The following is a 16,794-nucleotide window of genomic DNA, read 5'->3' on the forward strand; positions in this document are numbered from 1 at the left end:
GCCGAAGGGAGCCACAACAAGGAGGCTGAAGAGCCGCATGCGGCTCCGGAGCCGCAGGTTGCAGACCCCTGGTCTAGGGGGTATATAATAACTCTGTATTTACATACATTACTTTTCCGAGAATGTAGTTCAATATAACCTGAGATTAAATGTTGACACTGTTGACAAACAGTGCTGGAACAGTGTTGGAAACAGTGCTGGAACAGTGTTGGAAACAGTGCTGGAGCTGGAACAATCCTTTTGTTGTAATGCTTGTACAAAGTTTTAGTAGTACCTATATTCATACAACTAAGAAAATATATATTTGCAATATAGAGCAGGAAGTATTTTTCCATCCTAGAAGAAGTAAGATATGAGCAGACCAGGACAAGTCCTCGAGGGCTACTATATTGATGCAGCTTTGTGAGGCTTTTGCAAAAATATCTGACCAATCTTTAAGGTGTTCTTACACAGTTTTTTTTATTATAGAGTATTTACATACCTCAAGAAAATCCTTAGGCGCATACACAGGTCTAAAAAGAGTTAGGTCTTAAAAAAACAAAGTGAAACAAAATTAGATTGATGATGCAAACTAAATGTTAATAAACCAATTTCATAAACTCATGTAAGACTCCCCCTTTTCAGCACAGAGAAATGCATCACAAGGTCTAGCTTTCTAAGTAGATTATTTAAATGACTATGAACATTGTTGGATAAACATATTTAATAAGTTTGTATATAAGGTGAGGTCCCGAATGGTTAGTTTAAATCTTTTACATGTTGCTTAGCCTAATAATTGGGTAGGTATGTATGTAAAGAGAGCAAAAGGAAAAGGCTTTTTTATGGCAACAATGTAACATTAAATTTTTTGTATTGAGAACTGTCAATACGAACAGAGTTCAACTACTTATAGCCAAAATATACAGAAAAAGCAGGTGAACATATTACATACACATAAATAGTCAAATCACATCAATGATAGAAGTGTGAATGAAGTAATGAAGTACTATTTTATATTTATTAGTATAGATATTAGTATTTTCCTGCGCATTTCGCAGTGTAGGCCTCTTCAGGGGAAACTGCAGAGACTCATATTGATGGTGACTTGATTCTGTGGGGCTGATAATAATCTCAAATTTTGAAACTGGGTATGTAGCTAAGATGTTAGTAGTATAATGAACAAGGAGTTGAAGTACTGTAGTGATGTTTTCTGATTAAAAACAACAGTTTAGTATAAAAATGGTAGGTATTGTATGGTTGAAAATCCCTGTGAATAGGTTTCAGGGAGTGAAGAATGAAAAAAGACTCAAAGGTGTTAGCAATATTCCAGAGGGATTGTTCTGATGGAGGCAGGTTTCCAGGATGAAAGATATATGCAGGGAGACCGCAGTCAGAGTAGCAAATGTATTACGCCATGTCTTTTCATGTGCAAACTGGTAAACCAGCACTACAGTACAGGTCCACCTTGTCACCACCCCTCATTGTGATTTCCAAAAGACCGTAGAAGGCAACACACAAAAAATTACCCTTTCATCTCTACAGAAAGGTAGAGAAGATTGGGGACCCGACAAGTCACACAACTAAAAGTAGCTGAGATAGTATTTATAGAAGAGTATCTGTTTTAACTAAAGTATGTTTTTTGCTTTTACCAGGTGGCTGCACATTACTATTGACATCAGTCCCAACACATACTATAATAAAGTTGTCCCTACCAAAGTCATACAAGCACATATGCCTACAATAAAACCACTTTAAGCTAATGATGAATTAGAGGCAGAATAAAAAAAATGAGCCATACCTGGTTCTTCTGTTCCCATTTCATTCCATTTATTGAGTAACTCTTTTTGTTCTTCAGCTGGCCTCTGAAAAACACAAGCCAATAATGCATCTTCCAAGAAAGAGGATTACCATAAAAGTATACCGGGTGCACATACATATTGTGGATTGAGAAAGGTCTTTTCACAGTCACCTTTTGTTCTCTGCTAAACTTCTTACGTGGAATATTGGTAAAACATAGATATCAGTTAATAATGACAGTGACTGATGTGTTGGGGAGAGGCCTGCCCATTAAATGGCCATTTTGGGTTCAAATATGCTGTTATTTATTTCAGTTACTGTAGGTCATATAGCTCATCGTTTCAAAGGATAGATAAATTCAGTGCTTACTTTATTAAGTACAACTTCTCATTAAAGCAAATAGGACGTTAATGGCTGAAACACAATGTACAGAAAAATACGGACATGTTAAGAAAGTTAAGGTTTTGTTTTAATGAGCATTGGATTGAAGAAGATGTGCAATCAAGGTCATCCTCAATGTCAGACGTGATAGGTAAAATATCTCATTAACTGCTTCTTTCAGCATTTTTTTTTCTAAATACAGTATCCAGAGTTTATGGGAAATGTTGAGGGGAAAAACTGATCTACTACTGTAGGTGAGAACACCATGTAAATGAGATATTAAGTTGACAGATGTCCATAACTACCGTATTTTTTGCCGTATAAGACGCACTTTTTCTTCCCCAAAACTTGGGGGGAAAAGTTAGTGCGTCCTATACGACAAATGTGTTAAAAAAATATTTAAAATATTATACTCACCCGATACCCGATCCTGCGTGTGTCTCTGGCTGCAGCGTGTCTCTCTTCTCTCCTCTGCCAGCATCGTGTTTTCTCTTGTCTGTAAAGCAAAGCGAAAGAAGCCGGCACAGCGCCACCTGCTGTTCCCTGTCCTAACTGCCGTACAATAGAAAAAAAGCAGAGTGATCAGAAGGGGAATTTGAATGACAGAGTGAACAGAAGGGGAGTTTGAATGACACAGAGTGATCAGAAAGGGAATTTGAAAGGTACAGAGTGATCAGAAAGGGAATTTGAATGGCACATGAGTGATCAGAAGGGGAATACCGGTATGAATGGCACATGAGTGATCAGAAGGGAAATAATCTTTCAGAATCTTTTTTTCTAGATTTTCCTCCTTTAAAATTGGGTGCGTCTTATATTCCGGAGCGTCTTATACGGCGAAAAATACGGTACTTAAAGCTGTTTTCCAGGCTAACCTTGCCCTTGAGAAATACCTTAAAAACAACACTTGAACGCTGGTTTAGGTTGAAGCATAACACAAGAAGCATTTTTTCTTCCCTTATTACCTCGCTCTCACCGGTCCTTCTTTTGTGTGGTCAGTCTGAAGAAGCATCCTCTGCTTCAATATTTCAATGGCAATGAGGCTGTGTACTAATACAGTATTTTCCCCAGAATTTGTTTTAAGCTGGGTGAGAAGAAGCTGTAGTTGGGTGGCAACCCCTGTATTGTGACCCAATTTTTCAATAACCACCCAAAAACAGATAAGTATTCACTGAAAAGTGTCAGCTGGTAACCCCAGCTAAAAGGGGCTGTGGAGAATACTGTTATAAATCATTGATCTCCATTACTGTTATACCATGGGGAAGAATAAAAGAGGATATACATTGTATTTTTATTTTTATTAAATAATGCCAAACCCTGACTGGTCTTAGGGTCTCACTAACATAATACATACACTGTAATCAGTGCAGGACCTGGGACCATGTCTTTAGGATGGGATAGGTTACTAATGCTCACTCAAAATGAATTTGCTGATTTGCCATATATATGGCACAATGACAACTTAATGTAAACAGCTTGAATCCATGGATCTACTTTATCTTGTATTTATGATCAGGATGGAGTGTTCATGGTATAATGATGGGGGGAACATTTTGTATGGTATAGGCAGCTTAGTGCCGCGGAATACAGAGAGAGTAGTCTTGCTGGCCATGTGTTCCAGTGTTCCTCTCTGTCTGTGATTATCCCTGTGTCACCTTTCTTCCTGTTGCTCCCAGTTTCTGCAGTGGCCCCTGGGTCACTGGTGTCTATTTCATGGATCCCTGGAATTTGACCCCTGGCTTGTGACCTGACCTCTCTTGCTTGCTGCCTGCCTTGACCCTTGCCTTGCTTGACAATTCTTCTGCTTAGTGATTTGGAACTGCATATCATCCTGTCCACCCTGGTGTGCCCAAGGACCGCAACCTGGTGGTATCCAGCAATGCAGCATCCTCACCACTAGAGGCTCTGGAGAAGACCTAGATGCCCCTTAGACTCTGCATCTTGGCCCTTCTCAGGGCTCACACCACTTCTGTGCAAGCCGTAGCGTCCCCTAGTGGCCCTTTCTCCCCAAGCGTACCACTATCTCCATGAAGAGAAATTCTAACCTCTGTGTTTTAAAATTTAGACCTTGCACAGAAATGTGTGGTTTATAAGAATACTTATAATTAAGTTTTAAATTGTTATATTTGATGTTACATTTGCAGCACTGTGACAATATTGCTTACCAGTAGGTTTAAATATCCATTGGTACCAGTGGCACGGTTTGCTTAATATAAAAGAGGAATGATAGACTGACTATATAGGCTTATATAAAAAGCAAACAGCAATGAATAAAATGCAGCCACCTACAGTAACCGCAGACTACACAACAAATTTACAAGATTGTCATGCATTTCTTTAGCTTAGTTTATTATGGGGTGGGCAGTAACCACTGGAAGCCAAGTGGCCAGCTACTTATGTTGCATGTTCCTGCGCTTTAAACTCTCTAAAATCAAAATTACTGCAATAACAGGTATCCTTTTGTATCTACAGGTAGTCCCCGAGTTAAAGACATACGACACACGGATGACTCCTAGATATGAACGGGCTTCCCTGCTCGTTTGTGTGCAGGAGGGAGGCTTGGAGGGGGGCGGTTTGCATGACTTGCAGAAGAAATCTTTTGCTAAACACAACTGAAATGGAGCTCTTCTGCAAGCTATTTTAACTCTATAAAGACAAACTCTGCAGTTTTTTCTTTTTGCATATCAAAGCACAGCTTGCTCCAGAAGTTAAATAATGTCTAGGCTCCATAAAGGTTTCTTTTTTTTGCCTTGTTTGTGATTAACTCACAGTGAGGATTTTATACAGTAACTGACATCACACTGCCTAATAATATGTTGAGGCAAACATCAGTCCTAATTGCATTTAATAAAATAATGTACCTGTTCCCACTTACATACCAATTCAACTTAAGAACAAACCTATAGTCCCCATCTCGTATGTAACCTGGGGACTACCTGTACAAATATGTCAGAAATACTATATTTTTTTTAATTGGTTCTTTCTCATAAAATAATAAGGACTTTGTGCTGAGGGCTATATAAGGACTTCCATAAATGATCACTTCATAAAATAAAAATGGTATTATGTTTATCCATCATGCCGATTCTGTGGCGTCAATCATTTCTGAGACGTCAAACCAGAACTACACAATCAGGTTTTTTATATTTTCCTTTCTGCGTGAGCAGATCAGAATCTATTAAAGCCAGAAGAAAAGAACAGCTGCTAAGCAACCAATATTTAAAAAAGGTAGAAACGGATGCCAATATTTTTAACTTGGCACATATTTTATTTAAAAAAATTATTACAGAATTATTGGATTAGAGCATGTAAAATGAAAATTGAAAAAAAAGCTTTTACTGCAAAAATCATTTAAGAACTAAATTCTAGTACTTTATTGCCAACACTAGATGACACCTGTCTTCTGGGTTGAAAAATGGGCAGTCGTTCCACCCACTTTTTGCAAACCCAGGTTGTCAGGGACCAGCCAACTGGGTATACTTTACTGCTGGGTATACTTATGCTGTTCTGGTCTGTTAGGATTGGCACCATGCCATAACTTTGAAAAAAATATATAAGTATATATTTTTGTTTTTAGGTACAAGGGTACTTTGAGGGAAGAAGGTTGCTGGTGTAAAGGGTGTAGAAAAAAAAGGATATCTATTATTTTTATTATTGTTAATAAACAGTATTTATATAGCGCCAACATATTACACAGTGCTGTACATCCTTTAAATAAATCCTATATTGCCCTGCAACTACATCAGAACAAATGGAAATTTGAAGAAAACATGACAGAATGTACAAGTGTACACATTTTCAATTTACCACAACATATATTTTGAATAATTCTTTAAGACTAAGCGAACAATACAGTTTTAGATGCAGTTATAAAACGCGTTAGCAATGTTTTATTCTAACAGCATTACACTTTTTTTCAAAAATCTGAAGTTCCATTTTAACTGCTCTTCAGATTTTTGTATTTCTATTACAAACTTGTTCAGAAATATAGAAGGCACAAGGCTGCCAAATGCCTCAGGGCAGTATATATCAAAGTAATGAAATATGCTATTCCTGCTGATGACTGAGTGGATGATAAGCACTGATGCATTAGGTTAAAATGGAATTTCACATTAGATAAATACTAATACAATGGACACAGTATGTTTAAAGATATATAGCACACACAAACTATTCACTTGTAAGGAAAACTTTACAAAGAAACCTACCTTACGAGCAAGCGGAATATTGAGCTCTGTGCACATGCTGTTCAGACTTTTCAGTACTCTTTTCTCCCAGCTTGCCTAAAACCAAGAAGAAGAAAGTTAACAGAAATAGGTTTTCCTAGTTAGTCATTTGTTCCTATGCTGTGAAATACTGCAGATGATTATAATGGAAATTTGGTTTAGTTAGTGCAGGTTAGGTTAATCTAAGTAGATAATAAAGGTTTTTGTTTTGTTTGTTTTTTTAATTTTGATCACACACCAGATGTTAAGGTGAAAGCCATTTCACCAAAATTCTACATTTACTATACATTTATTTAAATCCTTTATGACCTATTCTAGCCCAGTTACTACATTCTTCTTGGTAGACAAACATCACAATAGCCTCGTGTAAATTGCAAAAGGAGAAAACATCTTTAAAATAGGTGATTACATTTGCTTTCATTTTTTCAGGCTTTTTTTTCTTTTATCTTCTTCTGGATATCTTCTAGAAGTATTACATTTCATATACATATGCTACTTCCTCCACTGTGGCTATCAAGAGAGCCATTTTTTTTTTATCGACCTAAAATATGTCTGCCTTGTTCATCTCCGCTACTTAGGGGATGACAATAAGTAGTGTATAATAGAAAGATAACAATTGATTTTGCTCAACTTTTTAAAAGTATATCCTATTCAGTCTTCTGGTAACCTGGAGGATGACCTTTGTTATGTTTTTGTTATGGTCAAAAATTAAATAAATATAGTCATATTGGGCCTAATTTATTTAAGCTTTCCAAAGCTGGTGAGGATACACCTTCATCAGTGAAGCTGGGTGATGCAGTAAATTTGGAATGGATTTCTTCAAAGTCATTCAATATTTGCTGCTTTAAATCCTAGACCAGATCTATTCTATGTTTGCTGGATAACCCAATCTCACTGATGAAAATGTATCTTCTCCAGCCTTGGAGAGCTTTTAGAAATCAGGCCCACTGTTACGAATTTCAAACACTCTCATTTAAGAAGTATTTCAGTATGTTTGAGGACTTGGAGAAAGTCTGAATGAGTGATCACACAACCACCTTCACTGTCTGCTTGTTGCCATTGTTTTGGTATGTAAATATGGTAAAGACAGCAGAATATAGTCAGCAGAAGTAAAAAACTAATCCTAAACCAGTAAAATTATGGCTTCCTGAAGGACATGTGGAGGAGTACGATGCATTGAGAGTCAGGAAAATTTTCCTCCTAGGCTAAGGTAACTGAAGATGTTGAAAAGTCAGATTTTCTGCTTAGAGCCATATGAGCTAAGATTTTTGATTAAATGACTTCCTCGGATTTCCTGTTAAACCAAGTGACTGGTCAACTGTGAAAATGATTTATTACTAATAACACCTTGCCATTATGAAATTGTATTGGGTTTGTATTTTAACAGGTGTAACAACCCTGTAATTAATTTTGCATGAGACCTCCATCCCATGTAGTGTTATCTACAAGACACTAAACAATGAAACTAAATTGAAACTAAATTAATTGAAACTTCTCTCTGAGCCATAGAGTTTAATACTGGATGTGTTTTGTGTTAAAATGTTATTAAAAATATTCACAAGGAACAAATAATCACTTTTTTACAAAAGTGTAATAACATGCTTAAAATTTATAAATGTTTGCCACAATCCAGAATTAGTAATAGGTGTCCTAAATCTTGTTTTAAATACCTTCTTACTGTATGAGAATGTTCAGGAATGTAGTTGCAAATGTATGCAGAGCATAAACTGCAGTGGAAAGTAGATGTATGCTGTGAAAATGAAAGTCTACCTGAACTATTTTTAATATTAGGAATATATATGTCCTAAGTTAGGAGCTCATCCAATAGATGGGGACCACATTTTGAATAGATGCATTGGTGCAGCAGTATGGCTTTGCATGTAATTGCAAATGTCTGGATCAAAAACCTCTTTTATTAAATGTTGAAACAATTTAATTAAAGATTGTTGTGCCCATTGGGTAGAGAGTGTGCATTGCTTTGTATATTGCCTTTCCATCTTCACTGTGTTACAGTAAGCCAGTAGAGCAAATTCTAGCTTTAATCAGCAGATCTAGATCCCTCATGCATGTAAAACCACTTTAGTTCATGTTCCTGCAAAAGAAGGATGGTAATAAATTGCTTTCCCCCTGCGTGTGCTGTTTAATGCCACTCTTGAGCTTAACTTGAAATCTGCAGCGAAACATACACTTGTCGATCTCCTGCGTTCCTGGCCTGCAACTCCTACTGGATTCTCCTGCTGATCTTCATGTCAATATAGGACTAAAAGTGGTGTGCAGGTCAAAGGAAGAAACTACTGCACAGTGCTCACTGAATAGTATGTTTTTTTTTACCTTTGGTATTGAGCACAGTTGCTTTAAACACAAAAGACAATGAAACATTTTAAAAAATGGAGAGGAATTTGAAGAAAAGAAAATATCATATTATGAACAGTTATGCTTCTGAGTGAATCTCCTACTTTAGGGCTGTGTTACAGCCAGCAACATATAAAATCTGTTAAAATTGAGGTGTACAGTTTAAGAAATAAACCTCGACAGTTCAGAGACTGCAAAATTACTGCAATAATTTGAAGGTAGATGTTGATCATGTAGAGTATGCAAAAAAAAAAAATGTTTCTGAACCAGAAACCAAAAACAAAAAATTACTTATTGCAGCTTACCAGTTCTTGTGGTAACATCATTAAGTTTTCTTTTTCAAGTTGCTTTACCTTCATTTTTAGCCAGTGATATTGCCAGTAACACATTTCCTGTCCTGGATTGACAACAATTACACACTGTGCTGTATCTGTAGATAAGCACTTTTGTCCTTTGAAAGCTGTGCTTTAGGCCAGAAGGTGTGCAGATAAGTACTGACTGGCAAGATTCCCAACTTTTTTGCACAAGCTCCAACAATCAAATAAAACAATTTATTGCATATTTAAGGTTAAGAAATAGCTATAGGGTCGGTCAATGGGGTAATGGCATCCTTTAACTAAGCCCTCCTGAGAAGAAAATCATACTGCTACCTGATAATCAAGTATTATTTTCTGTGCACTTTAGCACGCTAGTAGATAATTACGGATTGGCTTACAATTCTTTTTTTTAATTATGAACAAATTCTCAAAAAAGCAACAGGGAATAGAAGGATGGAACACCTCGACCCTTCAACATTAAAGTTGTATTGTATAACAAATATAACTGTATATATTTGTCATGTATATTACACACATGGCCTATGATAGAATTGATTAGTACAAAGTGGAGTTTTTTGCATTTTCAATCCGAAGCTCTAAATAAGAAAGTGTTGACGCACTGGGAGTCAAGCTGTACAAAGCTAAATTACAATTGTTGTAAAACACATTTATACTTCCTGTAAACTTAAAGTAAAGACCGAACCAATAAATTCTCAGTTTGCTTCTTGTCATTTTCAACTAGCACCTCGGTGTCTTTATTTTACAGCCTTGCCTGTGTAATTCCCTCTGCTGCCCGCCTTGCACATGTATGTGTTTGTGCGGTCAATCTCATTAGTTAAATGTTGCATAATTTTTGGAGATTAGAAGAAAGAAATGGTTTGAAAGAAATGCTCTCTGTGATACATTAACATTGTTTATAGCCTAGGTCTTACACTATGGTAATATACAATTTGAAACAAATAAAGAGAGTGTACGCAATCATTCAACACTATTTTGCACTGGGACAAACTAGGCCATATTTAATACACAGTCATGTGGCAAACCCAATACAAACATGTCCACTACCCAACTTGATTCCAATGCCATAGTTTAAAAGAAAATGGTATAGGAGTTTACTGATACTTGTTTGTCCATTCAGACATTGAACCATTCACTACCAACCTGAGCCCTTCTCATGTAGGCCAGAGGTTCCTTAATATGTTCAGCTGGTGCTGCTGGGTGACAAGGAGCTGGAAGCCTAGAGAAAAAAAATAAAAATGTACAGTAATGTAAAGTCTACACTGGCTTAGTAATTTTTATAGTTATAAAATCTTTTTAAGTGCATATTTAAACCTACAAATGCTTAGCAAACTATTGTATAAACCTTGCTGTCAGGACAGGATGTAATCGGAAATTTAGCGAGGTCGTAGAAAAAGATAAAAACTAGACAGAAATTGTAACCCCCACCACATACAGGCTCTATGCAAAACTATAAAAACAAAAAAACATTTGGTCTGTAATATTTTTCAATAAATGTTTTTAAAGATTATTTGACATAAACTCTGCTAATGCCACTGCTCTGTTACACCCAAGATCCTTAATGCTGCAATTGGGCAAAAAATCTATAAACACTTCTGAAGCAATTGGAACATGAAATTAAAAAGAAAAAAAAACACAAATCTGAGCAGAAGAAAAGGTAAAATGTACAGCCACAGAAAAGCACTTATATTTTACCAGAAGGAAAAGTTCACAATTCACGTACAATGTATACTGATCTTAAAATACTGTAAGCATGGTTTTTTTTTATATATAAAAAAATACAGAGAACAAATTGTAAGGAAAATTAGAGAATAGTGGGGTAAAAGGAGACTGAATGAACTATACTCACACTCACACTCACAATCACTCTCACTACTCACAGAGCCTCTCCCTATTCTTGGAACATTTCAACCATGTGGATCCCAGTAAATTGCCACCCTGTTTGCACAATTAATTTCAATACATCATACAAGTTGTCATTGTAATTTGTCCCAGGTTTGGCTTGCTCCGTGGAGAATTACCTCAAAGTTCAGCTATCGTCCCCTGGCGTCCTGCTGGTACCTGCAGGTCCTCGGGAAATATTTTTTTCCTCCGATCTCCAGCCGGCGACTGCAGAGACGATCTCTGGGGATTCCCGGTGACTTTGGTGTGGGCAGAAGTAGCGGCGGGAAATTCAAATAATTTTATATTGGATTTAATACAAAATAGCTGTATTAAGTCCAATACAAATAAATCTTTATATAATTTATATATAATTATATTATATAAATATTATACATGCTACTGTACAGTTATATTACATGTTTTACAATTTTGTTTTTTTTTAACAGATTTTTGTGTTTTTTTAATTAAAGTTTTTTTATTAAATTTATTAAATGTATTAAATATTGTATATTTTTCGGTGAGTTATGCCTAACAATTATAGGCCTACAATGTAAAATAAATTTCCATGCAAAAAAATGTAACACTTTTTGCGTGAAAAAACGGACAGAATTAGAACGCTAGAGGGGTTAAAGCAAGATTTGTATTAAGAAGGTTTATTAATTATTTTTATGGCTTACACTTGGTGGTGCTGCTTCTTGTTTAATCAAATATATATAGTGGTTTAAAGCGTACCTATACTCAGAATTTTCACTTTACTTAAAAGGTTAAAGAACCCCTTTATGTTGGGTAAAATTCACTTTTTTTTTTTTTGGTTGCAACACCTTTAAAAAAAAAAAAAAGTGTTCAGCACCACCCCCTAACTCTCGGCTGCCTAGGTCTACCTACATCATGGCATCCCAGGAGGCTCTTGGTGCTCTGTCTGCGCATGCCCAATGAGCCTTTTTGCTGCAAGAGAAAAGTTTGCTGATGTCACGCATGCGCAGTAAGATCTGCAAAATTGTTTTTTCATCCTAAGTCACCCGATCTCGCTCCTGGGTCGTTTAACGTAGGATGAAGAATCCGGAAGAAAAGACCGAGATGGCGGCACCTGGCACGCCGACTCCAGAACAGATCCGGAGACGAGGCGGGACCAGATGCCGGACACCCCCGGAGTGATTGGACAGACCTGCAGGATTAAAAGTGTGTTTTTTTTTTTGAGTAATGTTCCTCTTTAAATAGACTACATGGATATACAGGGAAAGGCTTTTTCTCCTCATTGAATTAAAAAAAAAAACATGTTTAACCCAGAATTTTCTTTAGGCCAGGTGGTAGGAAATTGTAGGTGGGTGGCAGCCCTTGTATTGTGACCCAGCTATTCAGTAACCACCCAAAAACAGCCGGGTGGTTACTGAAAAGTGCCGGGTGGAGTGCCCTGGTAAATGGAGCTGGGGAGAACACTGAACACTTTAGTGTCTTTTTGTTATACAACTACATCTGACTTCCCTTCCCTTCTCTTTGTTTTGTAAGAGAACATAAGCCTAATTATATACAAAAAAAAAAAAAAAATACGTGCACAATTTTGGGAATATTAAGACTGCCCTACTGCCCTGGGTCCGCGTGTTGCCTTGTTTGTGTTCTTTCTCCTATAAAAGGTGAGCATATCATTACCATCTGAGGAAGCTCTTTTATCTGTTGATGTTTTGTCAAGAATATAAGTAAATAAAGTATATAGATTTTTTATAAAAATTAAAAATCTTTATTTGCATAATTATATTGGATGTTCATTATTTTGACTATTGCCTGTTTGAAATGTTTAGATCTCACTACTATTTCCTAAAAAAATTGGATGAGATATGCCGCAAAACACGTCAAACTTTAGTTGGGGGATTGTATACAACCATATTACATACTGAACTTTAGTTGCGAGATTGTATGCTACCTCATTAGGTACTGTGTTTTTAAATATGAATGTCAAGTTTTAGTGCAGTGGTGATGTGTTACAACATGTAATGCTTCATTTTTTTTTTTTATTTTAATGTTTGCAATACAGTTAGGTTTTTTTTCCCAATTGGTGCCCTTAAAAGTCCCATTCCTATTTACCAATTCCTGTGTCTAAATAAGTATGACCAATTCACCCCACAGGGGCTCCTGTTATATGGTAATAAAGACTTACCTCAGGAACATTCTTGGTCTCCAATGATTAGACACACTGCTAAACTAGCATTTCATATTCAGTCTATGACCTTAATGGGTCTTGAAACAAAAGCACTTTTTGCCTGCTTGTCCTGGAGGCATATTATATTCAAGTTGCTAGAGATCAAGTTTTTTTGGCTTCAGCATTGTCTGGTCTTGTGTCTGAATGGCACACAAACAACTGATAACCTCATAACTCAAGCCCTGGTAACATTCCTATATGGTTGTATTTCTGTGGGGAAATACAACCACACAGTTGTGCATACAAAACTCATTACCTAAACACACACATTGTTCTACTATTAACAGACAAAATGTATTTCAGTCCTTGAGCTTATCTGGGCCAGCAAGACTGTTAAGGCCTTATTAATTTTATCTCTCCTCACTAACTCAGTGGTGGCCAACACTTTCACCCAGTCCATTTCAGGTTTGGGGATCGTATACCCATACACAATTTTCTTGTATGACAGAATTGTAAACTCAGTTGCATATGCACAGCTGAGTACACATTCTATACAAAACTGCAAATAAGCAAGTAAGTTAGTTTTTTATGGCATAGCAAGCATGTCTCCTTTGCAATAAGGAGCCTTCCTGCAAATGTTTAATTTTAAGTTTAATTCCGCTTTAGTATAGGCCTATACGTATAACATATAAGCACTGATCTGCTGTAAGATTTTCCAAAACTGTCTACTTACACAGTAAGCTCACGGTATACGGCATTTTGAAGTTTTTTCTCCCAGCCTTAAAAAAAAAAAAAGAAAAACAGAATTGTAAGTCATTTTGTTGGCTGCACCATATATTCTTTCCATCATTTCCTAAAGAACTTTTTATTTAATAGCAGTAAGTATTATTGCACAGTATTACAGGTAATGGCTGTGGTAACGACTATAATGTTTTAAGCTGCTGCTGGAATTGCTTTGTGCAACCTGATGAAAGTTAAGAGATTCTTAGATAATCACTTATACCCCCATTTAAAAACTGAACCTATTATTTCAGAATTTACTGTATATACTCAAGTATAAACTGAGGTTTTTTTTGGCCTGAAAATGATAGTAAAAAATAATTTATGTCACACCAGTAGATGGTGCTGTGTCTCATTTAAGAGGCCTAGAGATGGTCAAGTGTAATTGTCTCAGTTGAAACCCATCCTGGAAATTAGGCTGTGGATATCCACTCCCACATGCACTTCCTTGTGTTTCTGTTCTTGGCTGATGAGCTGGGAGGAGGTCCAAGGTGAACTGTGAGTAAAGACACAGACTATATTTGGAAAAGCTGTATGGTTAGGGCTTTAGAGTCCTGCGCAGCACTAGGTTGGGCTGGATTGCTAGTAGAGTGATCTAACAGTGAGTTAGAGGCCAAGTGGCCAGGCTTTGTTTTATGGTTTGTTTTATTTTGCATGTTTTTTGTGAAAATAGTATTAATGAATAAAACCCTTGATGCACTTTTAACCTGCTGGCCCTGTTTCCTGTTTGAACCCCCCCCATGCTACGCAGCGATCTCGCACTAGCAAATATTTTCAATCCTGGACCAGATCCATTCCAGGTTTGCTGAATCACCCAGCTTCACTGATGAAAGTGTATCTTCTCCAGGCTCATAGACTTTACATCCAGGAAAAAAGTCTGACAGATCTAGGTGTAAGTAAGAACTGCATCTGCTGTGGAGATTCACCATTGTGATATTTCAGTATCCATTTCCACCACTTTTAGGCTTCACTCTGTGAGCAGAAAAAATCTTGCTTGTGAGTTGAGCAAATACTTCATTATCAGGTACAAATAGGAAGGGCAGAGATTGATGCTTTGGTGGTTGTGTGGTGGTCTCAATGTAGTGGAGACAAGTATCCTATAAAGTGTTCTCACGTCTCTACAGCAGTCATAGAAATGATTTGAATCTTGGACCAGATTGATTCCAGGATTGCTGGATCACCCAGCTTCACTGATTAAAGGGTATTCTCTCCAGCCCTGGAGAGCTTTAATAAATCAAGCCCATAGTGTGTAACAAACTCTTGCCGTGCAATTTAATATTAAAGAGTTTGTTACACATTTTACATGAGGACACAGCGACATCTAATGGTGGCAAACAACTATGCACAAATATTCATTTGTGAGCAAGTGACTCATCAAAACCAACTCAAAAGTATAAAATAATTAAAATAAAATGTTAAAAAAATTAAAGAAATACAGAAATAGCTCAAAGGTAATTTAAATAGTTTTTTCTTTTGCATAAATGTTTTAAAAATAACACATGATGGATGCAATAATTCATGCTAATTTTATTGGTTATTGATTACTGTTTTAGTAAGTGTTTGTAAGAAGTGACTACCACACTTTGTGCCCCAGGTTTACACTTGAGTCATTGTAGTTTTCTACTAGGAGAAGTACGGAAGCGGTGACTGTAGATTTCTTTTGAAAATACTGTCCCTCTAGCTGTCAACGTGAACCCATGGCTTTAGTACTTTCTCAGTGACTTTCTCAGAACAACTAAGAAGATCAGGAATTCTAATTTTACTTTAATGTCCCTGATATGTATGCTTGTTCTGGATCAGTCTCAACAAAGAAATGAGGTTGCTTTGCTAATGTGTTTGCAAATAATTCACTTAAATTGAATTAGTTGAAGCTGTGTTGAGTTCAGCCATCCATGGAAAAAAAAAAACTTTGAGTCACTACAGCTAAGTACTGGTAAACTGCAAAACATTAAAAATGTTGTTTGTTCTTGTTCTTGAGTTATATGATCATAAAAAAATGAGGATTTATATGCCTAACGCCTCTACTTGTCTTTTTTTTTTATTTTCTGGTTCATGTATTTACAATCCTAATTTCTTATTCTGTGGTACATTGTTGCAGTTGTAAAACTGAAGTTCTTTATCTAATTCTCTCTTACATACTTTTAATTAGAGATTAGAATTTGTTGAAATGTTTGATTCACTTAAACAAATACTAATACAAAATACAATTAAATTTGCCACAAATTCAACTTTAGGTCAACTGCATTAAAATGACCTTTTAGCAATAATTAATGTTAAAGAACAACTTTTACATGCCGGCTGCTGACCTTTTATATTGCTTTTTTTTTTTTTTTTTGCAAATTAAAAAGTTAAATTGTATCAGAATGTCACTCATAATGCTCGCTAATTCAATAGATTTTTATCTTCGGAAATCAGAAACATTTCTGTGAATTTTAAACTTTCACGTTACACTGCATGCATGCAAAGGGCCCTGTAAATAAAGGTAACATTCAAAACATGGTTGAAAGAGAGTGTGTGCTAAAATAAGTTTATTCTTGCAATTTACAAAAAAAGGTTTCAAAATATGATGGGGTTTCACCAATGTTTAAAACCAGACACTTTATTAAGGTTTGGGAGCTTCTTGGATAGGAAATGGAGGCAGTGAGCATGTGTTCACCCCCTCCTCTCCAATAAAGGGCCTCTGGGATCTGCTTTGCCAAAAAAGGAGACAAAAACATCTGTTGCTCTCTTCCCTGCCCCCACAGACCCCCACCAGCCCAATGGGGGCAAGGGCATCATTGGTGGAAACCCTCTTCAATGATGCCCTTGCCACCATTGGGCCGATGGAGGTCTGTGGGGACAGGGAAGAGGGCAAAATATTTTTTGGTACCTTCTTTTTTGGCAAAGCATCTCGGCAACATGGCCCCTGTGCTGTTGGGGTCTGCCCCAC

The 16,794-nt window shown here is 36.6% G+C and overlaps 1 protein-coding gene across 1 annotated transcript in view; it reads right to left on the minus strand.

Annotated features, from left to right (window-relative positions):
• The window catches only part of TBC1D19 (TBC1 domain family member 19), an 87,857-nt gene that overhangs the window by 55,976 nt on the left and 15,087 nt on the right, over positions 1-16,794 (minus strand). Inside the window, exons 3-7 of the mRNA XM_072406357.1 lie at positions 13,819-13,864; positions 10,211-10,286; positions 6,363-6,437; positions 1,778-1,841; positions 482-528 (exon numbers count right to left, since the gene is read on the minus strand). Of these exons, the coding sequence (XP_072262458.1) occupies positions 482-528; positions 1,778-1,841; positions 6,363-6,437; positions 10,211-10,286; positions 13,819-13,864 (308 nt within the window). The remainder of the gene's footprint in view (positions 1-481; positions 529-1,777; positions 1,842-6,362; positions 6,438-10,210; positions 10,287-13,818; positions 13,865-16,794) is intronic.

Source organism: Pyxicephalus adspersus, chromosome 3 (assembly GCF_032062135.1).
Source record: "Pyxicephalus adspersus chromosome 3, UCB_Pads_2.0, whole genome shotgun sequence".
Lineage (NCBI taxonomy): Eukaryota > Metazoa > Chordata > Amphibia > Anura > Pyxicephalidae > Pyxicephalus > Pyxicephalus adspersus.